Source organism: Apis florea, unplaced genomic scaffold, assembly GCF_048593485.1.
Source record: "Apis florea isolate Af1SG1 unplaced genomic scaffold, ASM4859348v1 contig_2272_pilon, whole genome shotgun sequence".
NCBI lineage: Eukaryota > Metazoa > Arthropoda > Insecta > Hymenoptera > Apidae > Apis > Apis florea.
In genome coordinates, this window is record NW_028256549.1 from 40612 (window position 1) to 59040 (window position 18429).

At 20.6% G+C, this 18429-nt stretch overlaps 2 protein-coding genes across 3 annotated transcripts; one reads left to right on the top strand and one right to left on the bottom strand.

Moving 5' to 3' along the window:
- The first annotated feature begins 173 nt into the window (after positions 1 to 173).
- Positions 174 to 11487, top strand: Wdr81 (WD repeat domain 81). 2 transcript variants are annotated; one of them, XM_086917683.1, is made up of 23 exons: positions 174 to 318; positions 406 to 643; positions 1545 to 1701; positions 1798 to 2053; positions 2150 to 2312; positions 2401 to 2817; positions 2890 to 3090; positions 3176 to 3321; positions 3396 to 3583; positions 3665 to 4248; positions 4702 to 5123; positions 5317 to 5610; positions 6540 to 6700; positions 6869 to 7543; positions 7624 to 7799; positions 7868 to 8148; positions 8247 to 8379; positions 8518 to 8686; positions 8808 to 9217; positions 9706 to 9999; positions 10242 to 10391; positions 10472 to 10578; positions 11048 to 11487. In XM_086917683.1, the coding sequence occupies exons 2-23, from the start codon at positions 428 to 430 to the stop codon at positions 11277 to 11279; spliced, it is 5832 nt and encodes a 1943-aa protein (XP_086773809.1). In that variant the 5' UTR covers positions 174 to 318; positions 406 to 427; the 3' UTR covers positions 11280 to 11487. The 2 variants fall into 2 exon arrangements, with proteins under 2 accessions (XP_086773809.1, XP_086773810.1); XM_086917684.1 differs by lacking the exons at positions 9706 to 9999; positions 10242 to 10391; positions 10472 to 10578; positions 11048 to 11487 and adding an exon at positions 9454 to 9526.
- Positions 11412 to 16332, bottom strand: Rint1 (RAD50 interactor 1). Its single transcript, XM_003698019.4, has 12 exons — positions 15770 to 16332; positions 15408 to 15646; positions 15166 to 15339; positions 14942 to 15076; positions 14567 to 14828; positions 14082 to 14307; positions 13758 to 13923; positions 13193 to 13358; positions 12894 to 13114; positions 12519 to 12684; positions 12309 to 12442; positions 11412 to 11713 (listed from the first exon to the last, which is right to left on the bottom strand). Exons 1-12 carry the CDS (start codon positions 15896 to 15898, stop codon positions 11530 to 11532), a joined length of 2202 nt encoding a protein of 733 aa, XP_003698067.1. The 5' UTR covers positions 15899 to 16332; the 3' UTR covers positions 11412 to 11529.
- Between the last annotated feature and the right edge of the window lie 2097 nt (positions 16333 to 18429).

An 18429-nucleotide genomic window follows, 5' to 3' on the forward strand; every position in this document is an offset into this window, starting at 1 on the left:
TATAAAAATTTTAGATAATCTTAAATATTAAAGGAAAATAATAAATAAGTAATAAATAAACTATAAAAAAATATATGAAATATATATTTAAAATTTATGATATAATTGTTATATAAAGAATTTGTTTTCAAATATATTTTATTTGCTTCATATTATACAATTGTATTTAAATATGGCGTCTAAAATCAGCTGTTCGTTTACTATATATCAACTGTGTATGGCATTAAATGACTAAAAGTAAACATATGTGATAAATGCTATTGTTACACTATCTTTTTTGTTATATTATAAATATAATATGAAATTGTATCATTAATGGTTAAGAATATTTATATTGTTTTTTATTTAAATATAAATACAATACAATTAATACAAAAAATATATATTTTGAATTTATTTTTATAGATATAATTTATAAAGATATAAAATGGATGTAATAACGAAAGAATTGCTTGTGCCGCCAAAATATATAAAAGTAATAGATGATAGAATTTGTTTAACTATTCACAAAAATTGGTTAAATAATTTACTTAATACAGGCCCAATTTCATTCATTTATCATGAACGATTAAGTGCAGATGAAATTGCAGCTTATCCTATGCTTGAAGATTTGGGTCCAGATTGGATAAGAGTATATGTTAAAGTATGTTAATTTTTATTATTTCAAAAAAACTTTTTATAATTTTATTATATATATATATATATATATATATATATATATATATATACAAATTACATTATTTTATATATTTTTTAAAATATTTTGAAAATGAAATAATTTTAGGTTACATAATGAAAATATTTATTTTTTTTGCAAAAAAATTTGTGGAAAAATTAAGAAAATTTTAATTTTTTAAATTCAATATTATATTATAGTAAGTTATATTATTTTAATAGAATACAAAGATGAATTTCAAAATAAAATATATTTATTTCAATTAATAGTTTTTAAATAAAGAATTTAAAATTCAAATTTTAAATGAATATAGCTGTACTATTATTATCATAAAGTAAGTCTACTAAAAAAAATTAGAAACATTATGTGAATATCGTAAAAAATACTAAAAATTTAAGTAATTATTGTGTTTAATGCATTCTGAAATCTTAATATACAATAATAATACAATAGCAAAAAAAATCCTTTTATTATTTATTCATTAAATTATTTATGAATCTATTATGATATATTTATTGAGTAACTGCAAAAATGATATATTTACTTATTAACTTATTGAATAAACTGTAAAAAAATAAATTAAAAGCATGCTCACTTTTTTAGTTTGTTTCAAATATTTTATTTAATTATTGATCGAATTATAATTTTTTTTGAAAACATTATACAATTATAACTTTAAAAATAGATTACATTGTCATATAATTTTATATGCTATATATGTCAATAATATATGTAAATTAGAACATAATATAATTATTTATTATTATAATATTATGTTATTAATTATTAATTAATTATCATAATTGATATAATATTTTTAAAGCTTTTATTCTATTTATAAATAATAATTTTTAATAATAATTTCCAGATTTATGAAAAACAGCATAAGTATGCTATTCCACTTCCAAGAGGAAGAAATATAAATGGAAATACTCATACAGATTTGACATATTCACAATTGATGCATTATGTTGCAGAAACTAATTATCGAAATTTATGGAAAGAATGTTATAAAAAATATTACAGTATGTATTTTTAAATGAATTTAATATATATACAATATATACAATTCTTTAGTTATTTAATAAAAAAATAAATTAATTTTTTTTTATATTTTATAGGTCCATGGAATTGTGTAGAACATAAAGATCAATACAATATAATTGCTAATGTAAGTGATATTTGGATTATGCAAGAAGTATTACAAAAAATGTATGGTTGCACTCTAATACAAATACAAAATGGGTTAGTGATATCTGTATTGCCTGGTATATCAACTGAAGTACATTGCAATCTCCTTCCAATATTATTTGCTATTGAAACTACATCTGCTTTTTTAACATTACATGAACAAACAGCGCAATATTCTTTACGCGAGTAAGTATATATTATGCATATACGTATATATTATACATATATTTCAATTATAATTTTTTATATATTAAATAACTCTATTATTTATTACTGTTAAAGATGTGTAATGTACAGTCCTGCTGCTTTAAGTATGAGTCATGGAAAACCATTGTTTTTAATATATCAATTATTGCAATTATCTAGAGACTTGCATGATAAAGGTTTAGTATTAGGTGAAATTACTCTTAGTGATATATTAATTATGGATAATTTTACTATTCAGGTTAATATTTACATGTTTTTTATATTAGATATTTTTTATTTATTCAATTTTGAAATTATAATTACTTTCCTAGATTTTATATTATTAGGTGTTACCAAAAGTAAATGACAATATATACATAAAGTCTGAAAATGAATATTCCAAAATTTCTATTAATAATCAAGAAATAAGAGCCAAAAATTTTAATGGATGTAAAAGAAATTTTGATACAATTTTATCAAATTTAACATTACAAGGAAATTCTAATTTTGGAATGAATGAAAATATTGAAAAATTATGTGAAATGTGGGTGTATAATTGTATTAGTAATTATGATTATTTAACTGCGTTAAATAATTTGGCTGGCAGAAGATATGGTGATCCAAGTTGTCATCATGTGATGCCTTGGGTCACAGATTTTACATCAAGATGTGGTGGTAATTGGAGAGACTTGACAAAATCAAAATTTCGGTTAAACAAAGGTGATAGACAATTGGATTTAACATTTGATTCACAATCAACTGAAGTAAGTATTTAATAATTAAATTTTAAAATATAATAATTATTTAATAGATCATTATTTTGATAATATTTACAGGTAGGACATCATGTGTCGGATGTATTATCAGAAATTACATATTATGTCTATCTTTCCCGTCGCTATAATAAATCCGTCCTTTGTAAATATGTGCGACCACAATGGGTACCAGGAGAATATCCTGCTTCTATACAGAGATTACATGATTGGAGTCCAGATGAATGTATACCACAATTTTTTACTGATCCTAGAGTTTTTAAGGCAAGATAAAAATAATCAATTTAATCTTTATATCATAATATATATAATTAGTTGTAAAATATATATAACAATCAATAAATTACAGTCTATTCATGAAGATTTACCAGATTTAGAAATTCCAGGATGGGCTACATCACCGGAAGATTTTATTGAAAGACATAGAGAAGCTTTAGAAAGTTTTTATGTTTCTGAAAGATTACATCATTGGATAGATTTAACTTTTGGTTACAAGTATAAGATATTTTAATATACAATAATATATATTAATATCATCATTATTATTATCTAACTTTTTTATATTATAGATTATCTGGTTCAGCTGCGGTAAAATCGAAAAATGTTTGTTTACAACTTGTTGATAATCACACAAGTTTAACCAATTCTGGTATTGTTCAACTTTTTACACAACCACATCCACAAAAAATTATTCCTTCCCCTTATTGGTGTAAGATTCCACCACGATTACGCTCATCTTTTTTAATTAATAAGTATAGTATGTTTAATATAAAATTTTTAATATTTTGTGAAATAATTTTATTTTTATTAATCAATATTAATCAATAATTTATTATAGGAAATGATCAATCTGGAAATAGAACTAGTGATGATGAAGGTCATAGTTCTGGATTTGAAGAAGAAGAATTATCAACATCAATTATAAATACATCAAAATCATCTCCTTTAGTTTTAAGTCGATTATTAAGTCGTTCTCGAGGTTCTTTACTTACTACCGAAGACAAAGATGCTAAACAAGATAAATCTATAAATCAGACAATAATTCTTCCAAAAGATTATAATCCTGTTACAGCTATCATGCATGTTGAAACAATGCATACATTCATAAATAAAATGAGTTCTCAAGTTTATAAACCACAAATTGAATTACACGAGTCATTCACAAATTATAAACAAATTGTGGCTAGTGGACGTATTAAAGAACAACAAATTCTCGGTTGTTTAATTGTGGAAATATTTTTGTCTAATAAATTTCGAGCAACATGGAATATTGAGAAGGTTTCATTTGCAAAAAGACTTGCAACGTGTTTAAATATTTTGAAGATATCAGCTGATAGTTTGCCTAAATGTGTAAGAAATGCTGTTGCTTTATTACTTCAAGTTGATATTATACCAAATAGTTATGATATTGACAACATAGAAGTAAGTATTAATTAATTATTATACATAATAATAATAATTAATATATTAATTATTATAAATAAAATATTTAATAAAATCAAGAAGAATTATTAATTATATAATTAATAACATTTTTTGAAAAAATATTTAATAGTTTAAATTATATTTAATTACAATTTGTATTAAAAATTATTAATGAACGGAAATTTATTATTAATTTTATTATTAATCTTACATTTTAAAACATGCATTTCTGAAATGTATATGCATTTAATTTTATATATATATAAAATATAAATTAAAAAAATAAATTTTTATTCAAATTTGATTCTTTATATTTCGAATAATAAATAATTATTTATTCGTATTTTAAATAATAAATTATTAATATTTTGATCACATTAAATTAATTATATTATGATAACATATTATATATTATATATGATAAAATTATACATTAATATAAGTTTTCAGGTAACTGATATGCCTTTTCGTTATCCAACAATTACACATATGGGTTTACCTCCACCATCTGCACATCAGTTTCTGCAACCAATACTTTCTGGAAGTTTGTTCCCATTTTCCAAATATTACAAATATCTATTTAATATAGTAGAAATGTTACAAGAATATAATAGTTTAATTCGTGAATTAAATTTTATTATAAAATCTGAAGATGATATAGATTTTATGTTCAAAACAAAAACAAAATTCCTTTGTAAAATTAGTGAATGCAAAGTTAAAGCAATTGCAAGGGAATTAGAACATTTATTAATTCATACTGGAATTGCAAGGGAAGCATGTTTGGAATTGATTGTGCCTCATATACAACAAATAATGGAAGAACCATATAGTGCAGTTTTGGCTGCATGGCATTTATTTGATCCTATTGCCAAGTAAGTTATAATTTATAATATTATCTATAAATAATATTTAAAAACATTCAAATTAATAAAAAATATATTTTATATATTCTATATTAAAGATTCTCGAAAAATTATATTATAAATATTTATATAATTTTTAATACTTTTTTTAATTTAAAATTTTATTAACTTTTCTAAATATCATATAATTGATATTTTTTAGGGCATTGGGTCCTAGAGATACTGCAGAAACATTCCTTTTGTCCATTATGAAACTATATGAAAATGGTTCTTTTATGGATAATTTCATGCATGCTGATGTACTTTCTTCAGGATTAATAGCAAAATTTAAAACCACGCGTTTATATCATAGAAATTTCTTATTAAAACTTATGGTAAGATTGGGTCTACGACGTTTTTTGGAAAATTTTATTGCACCTCTCGTAGAAGCAGTTGGAGGATATAGAGATTATATACAAGGATCTTTATCATATACTCATAAAAGTGGCAATCTTAAGTAAGAAAAATTATAGAAAATATTTAAATACTAAATAATGTTAAATTACAAAATATTTCTAAGAATAATTTATGATTTTAAATATTTATTAAAGATGTCTAAGAATCTGAAAATGTCGAAAACTATTGTCTTGGTTGAAACAAGTTGGGAATTGGATCGCAATATTACCTCATAGTTAGAAAATATCTTGAAAATGTTAGAAGAATTTCGAAGAATTAAATAACATTTTGGTATTTATTTATAAAATTAAAGAGAAAGAATTAAAAATTCTGAAATTATTGAAAATCTAACAATGTTGAGTCAAAAAATATTTTTAGAAATTCGATTCAATTCGATCTGACATTTTTGGATTCTATATATATATAAAATATACAGATATAATAATTTAATATATAATATTTAATATATATATATTAAATTATAAAATATTTTTAACAATAATATTTCTAAAATTATACTATTTCATAAATTAAGAAATACATACACATATATAGATATAGAGTATGCGTTTGTAGTTATTATTTAAATAAAATTGTTTTAAAAACTTACAAATTTAATTGTCAGAAACTCTAAAATAGTAACAAAAAAATTATTTTTTGTTTTTTTTTAAATTTGAATCTCTCTCTCTCTCTCTCTCTCTCTCTCTCTCTCTCTCTCTCTCTCTCTCTCTCTCTTTCTTTCTTTCTTTCTTTCTTTCTTTATAAAAATACAAAACAATTCATACAAAATTAAGCTTGTAAATCTTCAAGACATTTATAGATCTATTTTTAAAATTTTATTTGATCAAAAATACTCTCTTCACAATTCTTTTAAAATAATATTTTTTCAAAAATAATTATCTTATTTAAAAATAATAAACAAATATTGATGTAACATTCAATGCTACTATGAACAATTCTTTAAAATAAATTTATTTTTTTTTTTTATAGAAGTTGTGATTTAAGTGGAATGTATAATGAAGGAGAAGGAATTTTATCTCCCTTGGATGAAGATTTTTCTGCAGGCTCAGAACATAATATTTCTTTATCACCTGGACCTGTAACTAATGATTATGCACGTGATATGAATTCAACTGATAATGATATTGATGGTAAATAATTAAATATAATATATTAAGCTTTAATTATCTTTTAATTATTTCCAAATATACGGATTTTTGTTCAAAATATGTTTAAAAAATATTTAAAAAATAAAGCTTAATATACTTATTTCAAACAATTTTAAAAATTTTGAAGTATTTTTCCTATTTTTCTTACAGAAGTGTTCACAATGGAAACAGAAGAAAGTTCTTGGATATCTTTAAATTCTGGTGTAGCATGTGATATTGATTTAAACATTGATTTAAGTTTAAATCTTAATGATGATTTAAATGAAGAGGGAAGTAAAATTTCACCATTAAAGTCAGTTAAATCACCAATAATTCCTATACCTAAGACATCCAATTCTTCTAATAAATCCTTAACAGAATTTGGCAATATTGGTTGTTTTGTTGGAAGTAAAAATTCTAATGATGATTTCACTTATGGAGGATTTAGCCAATCTACTAATACATCTGAAGAAATATGTACTATAGGAATTGAAGAGCAAAGTTCTATAATATTATTAACAGATAATAATAAATCTAGCACTGTAGCGCATGAAGATATTCAATTAAATCATGTTTATCAAAAATCTATATCAAATGAATGTACAACTTCAGAAATGAGTGCAGAATCTATCATCTGGTTGTCTCATCGACTTGGTCCTGTACTTACTGCTAAATATTTATCTCGGAATTTATTGAGAATGCTCACATTATGTTATACTGGAAAAGAAAACTTAACAATAACTAATGATACTCTTTTGACTATTGAAAGTACTTCTTGGAATAAGAAAGTTTTACTTGGTGATCGCAATGCTAACAAAGTTTTAGAGTGTCTTGCAGCTATTGCAGGTTAATTTATTCATATAAAAAAGAATTATATTTCTAATTTAAATTTTTCAAAATAAAGCTAATTTAATTTATATATTTAGGTTTGTATGGAGAACAGATTATAGTATTACAATATTTTGCGCACATGGTTGAACTTTTAGCGCTTTGTAAAAGAAAATTAACGCAAAATTTGGAAGGAGGACTTATTTCATGTTTAACTCTTTTAAATTATATTACACCATATCTCAGTGATGCCATACTAATGGATGTACTTCATGTATGATTATATAATATAAATGTTTCTAAATCTCATATATATAAAATTGACAAAAAATTAATTCATAGGAACCAATTGTCAAAGCAATATTATATCCTACAGTTCGTATATTATCGTCAACAAGATTTACTTTTCCTAATGGAATACTTGCACGTTCTATAATGGCGGAAAAATGTTTAGAAACTCTATTTACGTTTAGCTTACGATTAGGTGATGTTATTACAAAAAATCATCTAGCTGTACCTATTCAACGATTTTTCTTAGCATTTGATAAATCATTTAATCAAGATGTTATAAAAAATATTAAAGATGAAATTAGCCAAAAAACAATAAGTGAACACTTTACAAGGTATATTAATTTATATTTGTTATATTGTAATATTATTTTGAATTAATTTATATATAATATTATTGATATAATATATATATATATGTATCTATGTATAGGGTAAAAGTTTCAAATGAAGATAATAGAGATAATAGAGTTGGACTTCAAACAAATTTTAATACAGATGTTGCTGATTCTTATTCTCCACCAGTCGTAGAAAATATAGATACATCTGATTCTCAGAAAAATAAGGTAAAGATATTAATAAATTTTATATAATTATATATTATTGTAAATATTAAATATTAAAGACAAATATGTGCGCAAATGTGCATAATAAATTTTAAATATATACATATATATATATATATATATATTTTTTTTTTTTAGGCACTTGAAGAATTAAAAGCTGTATTTACAACAGAATTTGCTCATAAAACATATATGCTTTTTTATAAATGCATTGACGATGAAATAATGAAACATATATTAAAAAATCATGAACATATGCATGATTTGTGTCGTAAATATGAAAAAGAAATAAAAATTTCCAATACTGGTATGTTCCATATTATGTTTTATTTATTTGTTGCATTTTTTCTCAGGATATCTATAATTTTTTTGTTTGTGATTTTATTTGTGAATTTGTGAATTTAATATATTTTTTGATTGTTTTGAAGATGATATAATATTGGATACATCATATAATGGTTATAATATAGCAGAAAATATAGAATTAACAAATAAAGATACAGCTAATTTTGAAAATATATCAATTGTGGGAAATAGATTTGCAGTACAAAAAAATGATATTGGAGATTACATTACTTCAGAAAATGTTATGTCTAATCGTGAAGCAAGTTGTTCTTTGTCAACTGGAAGACAATTACGTGGAAATTGGTTGGCATATTGGGAACATGAAATTGGAAGATCGGAAAAAGATATAACATTTAATATAAAACAAATAAAACTTCAAACTTTTAGTGGTCATACTAATAGTGTTAGGTGCCTATATGTATTAGATAATGAAAATAGTTTCATGAGTGGAGGAAGAGATAAGACTGTAAAATTATGGAGTTTAAGAAGTCAGGTAAAATTATATAAAATTATATATGTTTTAATATACATATGAGACATTTTTTTCAATTCTAGAAATTAAAACCAAATATAAAAATTATATACACGCAATTATAAAATGAAGCAAAATAGAAATAAAATAAGATTGCTCTATCTCCATCGTCTTATAAATTTAAATTAATTATAATTTGATAAATAAATTTCAAATAATATTTTTATGTTAATTTTTGTATTTGTTTTAATTTTCAGAATTGATCTTCGAAAGATATTTCATGAATAATAATCTATAATAATAATTTGTATATAAAAGATATTATATATAAAAAAAAATTCTTCAAAAGAAGTAAAAATAATAAAATTATAAAATTATATTAATTTATATGTAAAATTTTTAATATATAAAATGATATTTTAATTTCTTTTACTAGAAATTTAAATTATGAGATTTAAAAATATATTATATAAAGAATTTATATTTAAGATTTATATTTTTTATAATAGGGGGATGGAAATACTGTATCGTCTTGCCAGTATACTTATACTGGACATAAAAAATCGATTCTTGCACTTACATTCTTAGAATCCTTAAGATATGTAATCACTTGTGATGGTACAATTCATTGTTGGGATCCTTTTATGGGTTCCCTTCTTGGATGTCCAGAAAGTTCACGTCCAGTTCCTGTAAATACACTGGCTGCAAGTCCTTCTCCATGTACAACTTTGCTTGTGGGTACAACTGATATTACATTGAGAGTTATTGATTGTAGAACATTTCAATATGTAAATGAAATGAAAGTAAGTATTGTTGTAAAATATTTCACAAAATAAAATTTTTTTTTTGGCAATTCTTATAAATGTAGATTCATAATTTTCATTAACTTTTATTAAGTCTTTTAACACATTAACATTACTAACAACACTAACATAATTAACAACATTAATTGAAAATTGATTTATGTTAATAGAATGTATGGAATAAATTTTATTATTTATTCTATTATCTTCCAGATAAAATAACAATAAGTTTCTTCTTTCAGGTATCTATAAATCCAACAGGTTTAATTCGATGCATTGCAGTAGCACCTAGTGGTTATTGGGTAGCATTGGGTCAAGCATCAGGTTTTCTAACAATTTTAGATATTCGTACAGGTCTTATTATTGCATCTTGGAAAGGTCATGAATGTGAAGTATGTTATATTCAAAGAAAGAAATTTTAAAAACAATATTCAACAATATTTAATGAAATGTTTAATCATCATTCTTTTAGATATTACAATTAGAGGCAATTAATGAAACAACATTAATTAGTTCTTCACTAGATGAAACTATTGCTGTATGGAGTGCATTAGATGGGAAATTGAAATTTCATATGAAGTAAGATAAAATATTATTTTTTATCATATTAATATATCATGTATATGATATATAATTTTTTGCTTTTAACAATTTAAAACTTTTTAATTCGCTGAAAATATGAATAATTATGATGTATAATAATAATGATTACTAAGAATTATTTTAAAAATTTCTAGACTTTTATAATTACATTACATATTTTTATAATTACATAATAACAAAAGAATTATTGATATATTTTTTTTAAATATTATATTTATTTATGATATTTATCAAGTCATATATATATATATATATACAACTTATATATAAAACTTATATATAATACTATATATAATAATTAATTCATCAATTAAATAATTTTTTTTATTCATTTCAAATTTTCGCTATTTTTATTATTCATTATTTTTATAATTGTATTTTTTAGCGTATTTTTTGAAGCTACCAAATATATTTAAAAATTAAATTTCATATTTTAAATTTTTAGGGGTTCTACAGAGCCAGTTCATTGCATGACTACGTACGAACAAGAATTAATAATAGGAACAACAGCAAATCGGGTAGGAGTTTACACATCTATAGAAACAACAGCTTCGTTTTCATCATCAAAATTAAAATCCGATACTTTTAAAGGTCTTCTTACTACAATGGCAGTTCTTCCCCTTAATAGATTATTATTATTAGGTGCTGATAATGGCGGAATAACATTGATTTGTTAAATATTATAAATACATATGATTTCTAATTATACAATATATATATATATATATATATATATATATATATATATATAAATTTAATAATTATATATATAATTTTATAATTTTACTTTACATTAATCTCTACTCACATTTATTTATTACTTAACATTTATTTATTATTTTAAAAAAAAGATATAATACATAAATATATACAAAATTAAATAAATTTTTAATTTCTCATGGATTAGTATAAAGGAAGCTTTATACTTTACACATAACTTATATCCGTTCTTGTTCCAATTACTTTTAAAGCAAGTTCAGGGGACATTTTATAAACACCAATATCCGCTAGTATCTCATTTGCGATAATTTCATCATTATCATTAAGAGCCTCAACAAGTAATATTGCAGAGCCTAACATGATATTTAATAAAATACATGCTTCTTTAATCCTAAAAGTATTATTTAAATTTTATTAGATTTTATTAGATAGAATAATGAACATTTTATAGAATATTATATTATCAAGGCATTGATAATCATTAATATCATATTGTTAAAAATAACAAATTTTTTATGTAATAATAATAATAAATATTAAAAAATTCTTTAATCCTTTATATAAAAAAAAGATATAGATTAAAGATTTCTTTAATAATCTTTAAATAAAATAATGTAAATATATTCACATATATATTAGATATATTATATATTACATATGTCATGAATAAAATTGATTATAGACAAAGATTATTAATTATATAATTTATATAATTTAATTTAATAATTTTGAAAAAATTTTATTATACAATTTTGTATAACGACATTAGAAAAAATTTCACAGAAATATCGATATTTCTATATAATATTTATGATACTTTCATTTTTTTAAAATTAAAATTGCAATTTATAAAAATGAATAAAATGATAATTCTTTAAATTCTGTCTTCATATTATTGAAAATTTTTACTACATTAAAAGTTATTACATAAGAAATTTATATATTCGTTTCATGTATTTTTAACATAATGGTTATTTGCTACTTACAATGGAAAATATGATTCAGGTTTATTGATGTATAAACCAAATAATGGAAATAAATTTCTAAAAATATCATATTGTAATTGTTCAGCTCCACCCATATTAAAATGATTTACTAGAACGACTTCTTCTAGAAGAAACTATAATAAAAAATTTATATTTACACAAATATTTAATATATTTAAATCTAAAATAATTTTTTAATTTATATCTGACTTGATCGAATTGTGAAGCTAAATTTTTCCAAGCCTGCTCAAATAAAGGTAAAGCAAGTGTATTATGCAATAAATTGAGTTGTGTTGCTAATTCTTGAAACATAGAGTAACCAGTTGGTGTAACAGATAAGGACACCACTTCTTTAGTTGATTGCATTGCAAACCATCTGTAAAAAAATTTATTTTATAGATACAAAATTATTAATTATTAAACGTTTAAAACTTTTAAAAATTTATACAATTTTTTAAACAAAAAACTTGATAAATATTAAAAAATATAATCTGGTCTAGAATAAATAATTTTGATTTTATATATAAATATAAATATTAAACAATCTTTTATATAAATTTAAATTTAGTGCTATATTATCCTTACTTATCTGTTCTATATGATCTACTCTTTGCCTTTACATCTAAACCTACAGAATCGCTAATTTCATTTATTAATGTCTTTTCTAGTCTTCTTAAAAGTGCAACAGCTTCATCAAATACAGAACCTTCGATTTCTCCTACATTTTTAGTTATATCATTTCCTTTTAATGTAGCAGTTTCAACTGCTTCAAACTGTTTTTTAAAAAAGTATAATTGCAAAAAATGCTAAAAAAAAAATTAAATGATATCAGAAATATGTAACATATAAAGTTTTTTTTTGAAATAAATATTTAAAATACTTACCACTGTTACACCCCACTCTTCTAAAACAGTTGCAACATAATATAATGTATTAAGAATACATGGCATAAGAGATGTTAAAGGATCTTCATAATTTTCATGTAGTAATTGAAGTAATCGAACTCTCCAATCATCAATTAATTCTAATTGTAATTCAAGAAACTGTAACCTATTATTATTTGATTCAAGAAAGTTGAATTGAATTGAATTGAAAATTATAATAATTATATTACATAGAATTAAATAAATATTAAGGATTGTTTTTGCTATAAAAAAAATCATACAATATGATAATATATATCATTTCTTTATAAATGATTTAATATTATTTTTGATTCTATGATTTTTGTCATTGTAATATATGAATATATTAATAATAAAATATGAGAAAATTTCATTTTAATTTTACAATAATTGCAATAACAATTAATATAAATCTCATATAATATTAAAAATTTATTTATTAATATTTATTATATATTAAATTCATTTATATAAATAATAATATAAATAATTATATAAATAATTATTTATATTATTTATTAATTATATTTATTATTAATTATACCTGTGTCCTGGTTGAGGTAAATGTTTATATCTATCAGAAATTGTAGAAAGAAGTGTTAAAAAAGCATCTGCACATTCAGTTACTTTCATATCATCAATGTCAGAAGTTGATAATTTTTCCCAAGCTGTATTTGAACTCAAAATGGCATCCATTTTTTCAGTTGCATCTAATAATTTAATACATTAATGATTGGAAATCTTTTATTAAAAATAATTTAATATTCTATATAAATATTTAATCATAATATAATTTAATTATACGATACTTAATACATTAAAATATTAAATAATAAATTAAATAAAGAATTAATAAAAAATATATTACATTTTTTTTCCATATTAATCCACTTTACAAAAATATGAGCTTGTGTAAGTACAAAAACAGTAGCTGGTTGAGTTGAAGGATAAAATAATGTTTCTCTCAATTCCCGTTCAAAACCTAAAGCTTCATCAACTAAATGAGCAAATAAAGCATCGTCATATTGTACTATCGATAATTCAGAATGAAGCTTTTCAACTGCTAATTGTATCAAAGCTCGCATAAATTCTACCTATTACAATAAAATAATTTATATAAAATTGTATTAATATATTTCATTGTGTAAACAATAATACAAACAACATATGAATACTTTCATTATTAATATTATTAATATTATTCATATCATTATCATATCATTATCATATTAATGAAATATTCAGACTTTATATAAAATACAAAACTTAATTGAAATAATCAGATTTTTTGCTCTTTTATAAAATTTTATTATGTTAATTATAAAATAAAAGTATCAATATATTAAATAGTACCTTCATATCTACATAATTAAGACCTATTGAATTTGCAACAGGTTGTACATTTTTTTGTACCCATTGTATATGATCTTTAATCCAAGTTAATATTTGAGTAAAAAACCATTCAGGTTTATCTTGTCTATTTGTTAATTTAGAACCTGTGAAATGATATATAAATCTTTGTCTAAGTGGTCGTACCAACAATGAAATTGGTAAACTCACAGGAGTAAAATCTGTTAATAATACTGATGTTACTACAGGTTTTGCAGTTTCTTCTCTATATATATATATATATATATATATATTAAGTTAATAATAAGATATAATTTTTCTATAATATAAAAAATCTTAATAAAATACAAAAATTAAATTTACATTTCACAAGGATACGGTAATTGTAAATGAAGTAAATATTCTGTAAGTATTTTAAATTTCATTAATATTTCTGGTATAAGAATATGTAAAGAACTTGCATTATTACCACAGAAAGGCCATTTTAATCCTTTCAATATATCATTGTATTCTCTGAAAATTATTAGTATGTATATTTATCATATATATATTTATATTTTATATATATTAAATATATAAAAATATATTAGATAAAAATATACTTTGATAATTTATCCTTTATAAGGTTATGCCAAAAATATAGAGTTTCTTTTACATAATTTTGGAGATAATGACAAGTTGATGATCTTAATTGACAACTAATATTTGTAAGATCTACATATAATGAGATAGTTAATTCATCATCACCATTTGTTAAAGATACTTGTATTTCATCACTAAAATCATAATCCTTTAATATTAAAAATAATTATAAAATATAAATAAATAAGTGATAATAATTTACCTAATGTTTTCAACATATTTTATAAAATTTAAATATGATAAGGATTTATTTAAATAATTTATAACATTGATAATTTTTTGCATTTCTAAACTTTTATCATTTTCATGCATTGTTTCTTGTATGTTTTCTCTAAATTCGATAAAAGCTTTTTGTAATTGTTGAAATTCAATATCTATTTTTTCAACATTTTCTATAACTGCCTTTACTTTTGATGGAGCTTCGCTTGATGCCATTGACAGCTAAATTTAAAAGACCAATAATAAAAAATTTTCTTTATTAAATTTTTTTTATGTGAAAACAAACTGTAAAATGTAGAGTATTTTTAATAAGAATTTAATGATAATATGTTTTTAAATACATACTGATTTTTGAATTTCATTTTTCTGAGTATTAAGATATTGATGAAATTCATATATTTTATTAAGTCCTTTTAAATCATTTCCTAATTCTGTATTAAATTTGTGTATAATTGTTTCTTTGGTATCTATCATAATGTTATATTTATCGTAAGTAGCCTTTAACAAATGTATAAGAAATTTGATAATTTAAGGTTATGGTATTTAATATTATGAAATATATATGTACTATATATATATATATACAACTTGAGACAAATAATAAATTTCAATAGCTTGCTATTTTTATCTATTTTAAAATATAATATCATAGATACTTTTATCTACATTATAATTCAACTGCTTAAATGAACATTATTTCTTTAATTTTATAAACTTATTTAATAAATCTAATTATCTTATTCCAAGTTTTGCTAAAAACTTACTTATTATATCATATATAAATATTATTATAAATTATTATATAGTTATTTTATAAACTTAACATATTATATTGTAATAAAAATATGTTTATATCGATGAATGCAATGAAAATTATTATTTTTACAAGTATATATATATATATATATATATATATATATATATATATAGACATATCGATTCAACTAAAGAATTTTTTAATAAAAAAAATTTAACGATTTAAAAAAGGCAAGATATTATACCAAAGAAATATAATAGAATAAAAATAATTAAAAGGTTGAAAAAATAAAAAAAGATAAGATTAAGACCAAATAAATGACTGATTGTGGAATGTAGTAATATAAGTATATAAAAAAATGAAATTCGCTCATTCGTTCAAAAAAATGTATAGAGACTAAATATATTTAAATAAAAAATAAATATTACGGGGCTTTTTAAAATGTGACAATAATTTTAATTTATTTAATTATCATTCACATCATACTCAATCAATTCATCATAGAATTCAACATAGAAGATTGTAATATTGACAATGATTTAATGAAAAATAAAATTATAAATAAAATAATACATATGATAAAATATCTTATAATCCTATATTATTAATATTTTATTCTAAATGCAAAAATATTTTGTATATAATTTATATAAAAACATAAATTAAGAATTATTTTGATGATAAGAATAAGGAATCATTTATATTAAAGAATAATATAAAATTACATTCGTATTCTAATTATTCTGAACAATATAATGAATAATATAATGAACAATATAATATAAAAATTGTTAAATTATTGAATTATTATAATATATAATATAATAAATAATTATTTTTTATGCATAGGCAAAGATTATATACAATCATGTAAATTTTTTCATCGAACTTCATATTAATTGCTGATTTTAATAAATATAAATAATACATAATCAAATTATTAATTTAATAAAAATTTAATAAAAATTTGTGAATTTGATTTTAATTATAACATTCTTTTCCACATAGAAAAATATTCTTCTAACAAATAAAATAATAAATTTTAATAAATAAAAAATAATAAATTATTTTTACAAAATTAATATAAATTTAATAAGTTATTATAGCTAATAATGAAAAATTTTAATAAAAAGTTATAAATAAATTGAATTAAGTATAATATTATAAATTAATTAATATATCATGTAAATTATATAAAATTAAAAAAATATTATATAGAATATTAAAAATTATAATATTTAAATATTTCATATGTTAAAATATTTGTTTGGAGACATTTTATTATTGTCGATATGTTCAACGCTCGATTCTCAACTTTACCTGCTGAGTTATTAGATGGGGAGAAAATTACGAGCCAGTATCATTTCGACCGCTGTATTACTTTACACGCTTAAAATTACACATTCGATATATGATTTAAAGTTATATACGAAGTTATGTACGACTTTTTTGTATTTAAAATATGTATTCACAAGTTTTTATTTCAAATTGTTACATCTATGTATATTTATTCGCAATTATTTTAATTACATTTATTAATAAATGTAATAGTTTTGCGCGACTGTCGGTACATATTATTATTATTATTATGGATAGATAGAAAACTATCTCTATGTCATTGTATTATCTACGAATGGTAATTTGTATGCTTTTTTTTGGTAATAGATAACTAGTTAAACTCTTTAAATATATAATGATTACAAATATTTTATTTATTTTATGTTTATTACAATTTTTTATTTTTTTTGTGTTGTATTTTTTCGTTTATATATAATATTTATTTATCATATCATAATTTACAATAAAATTTTCTTATATAACATTTAATATTTTCAAAAAATTTTAAATTTAATTGTTACATTCGATTTTTGTTTCTGTTTCGATTTTATACTATTCTACTTTTAATTCGATTTTTTAATATTTTAAAATTTCATATTTTTTGTTTCAAATTAATAAAATATTTCAAATTATATAACTAATATAATTAATATAACATAAATATAATTTATTACATATTTCATTTTAAAGTTGTAAATACAGATTTTAATCTTATATACAAGAAAACATTGCATTATTCATAGCAAAAAAACAAGATAAATAGAAAAATCGATTTTTTAATCTATTATCGATCATCGATATATTTATTTATCCTCCAGTTTGGTATATATATGCATATAAATATATATATATATATATCGCATATATAAATGTATACAATTAATTAAGTCTTATTTATTACAAGTGATTT

Bases quoted from the DNA above. Each gene is read 5' to 3' on its own strand.
- Wdr81 (XM_086917683.1), top strand. From the start codon at position 428: ATGGATGTAATAACGAAAGAATTGCTTGTGCCGCCAAAATATATAAAA. The intron at 3,584-3,664 runs GTATGTTTAATA...AATTTATTATAG, and splicing joins TTTTTTAATTAATAAGTATA to GAAATGATCAATCTGGAAAT. The intron at 5,611-6,539 runs GTAAGAAAAATT...TTTTTTTTATAG, and splicing joins CATAAAAGTGGCAATCTTAA to AAGTTGTGATTTAAGTGGAA.
- Rint1 (XM_003698019.4), bottom strand. From the start codon at position 15,898: ATGATAGATACCAAAGAAACAATTATACACAAATTTAATACAGAATTA. The intron at 13,924-14,081 runs GTAATATATTTT...TTAAATTATTAG, and splicing joins GATTAATATGGAAAAAAAAT to ATGCAACTGAAAAAATGGAT. The intron at 12,685-12,893 runs GTAAGGATAATA...ATTTTTTTACAG, and splicing joins AGATCATATAGAACAGATAA to ATGGTTTGCAATGCAATCAA.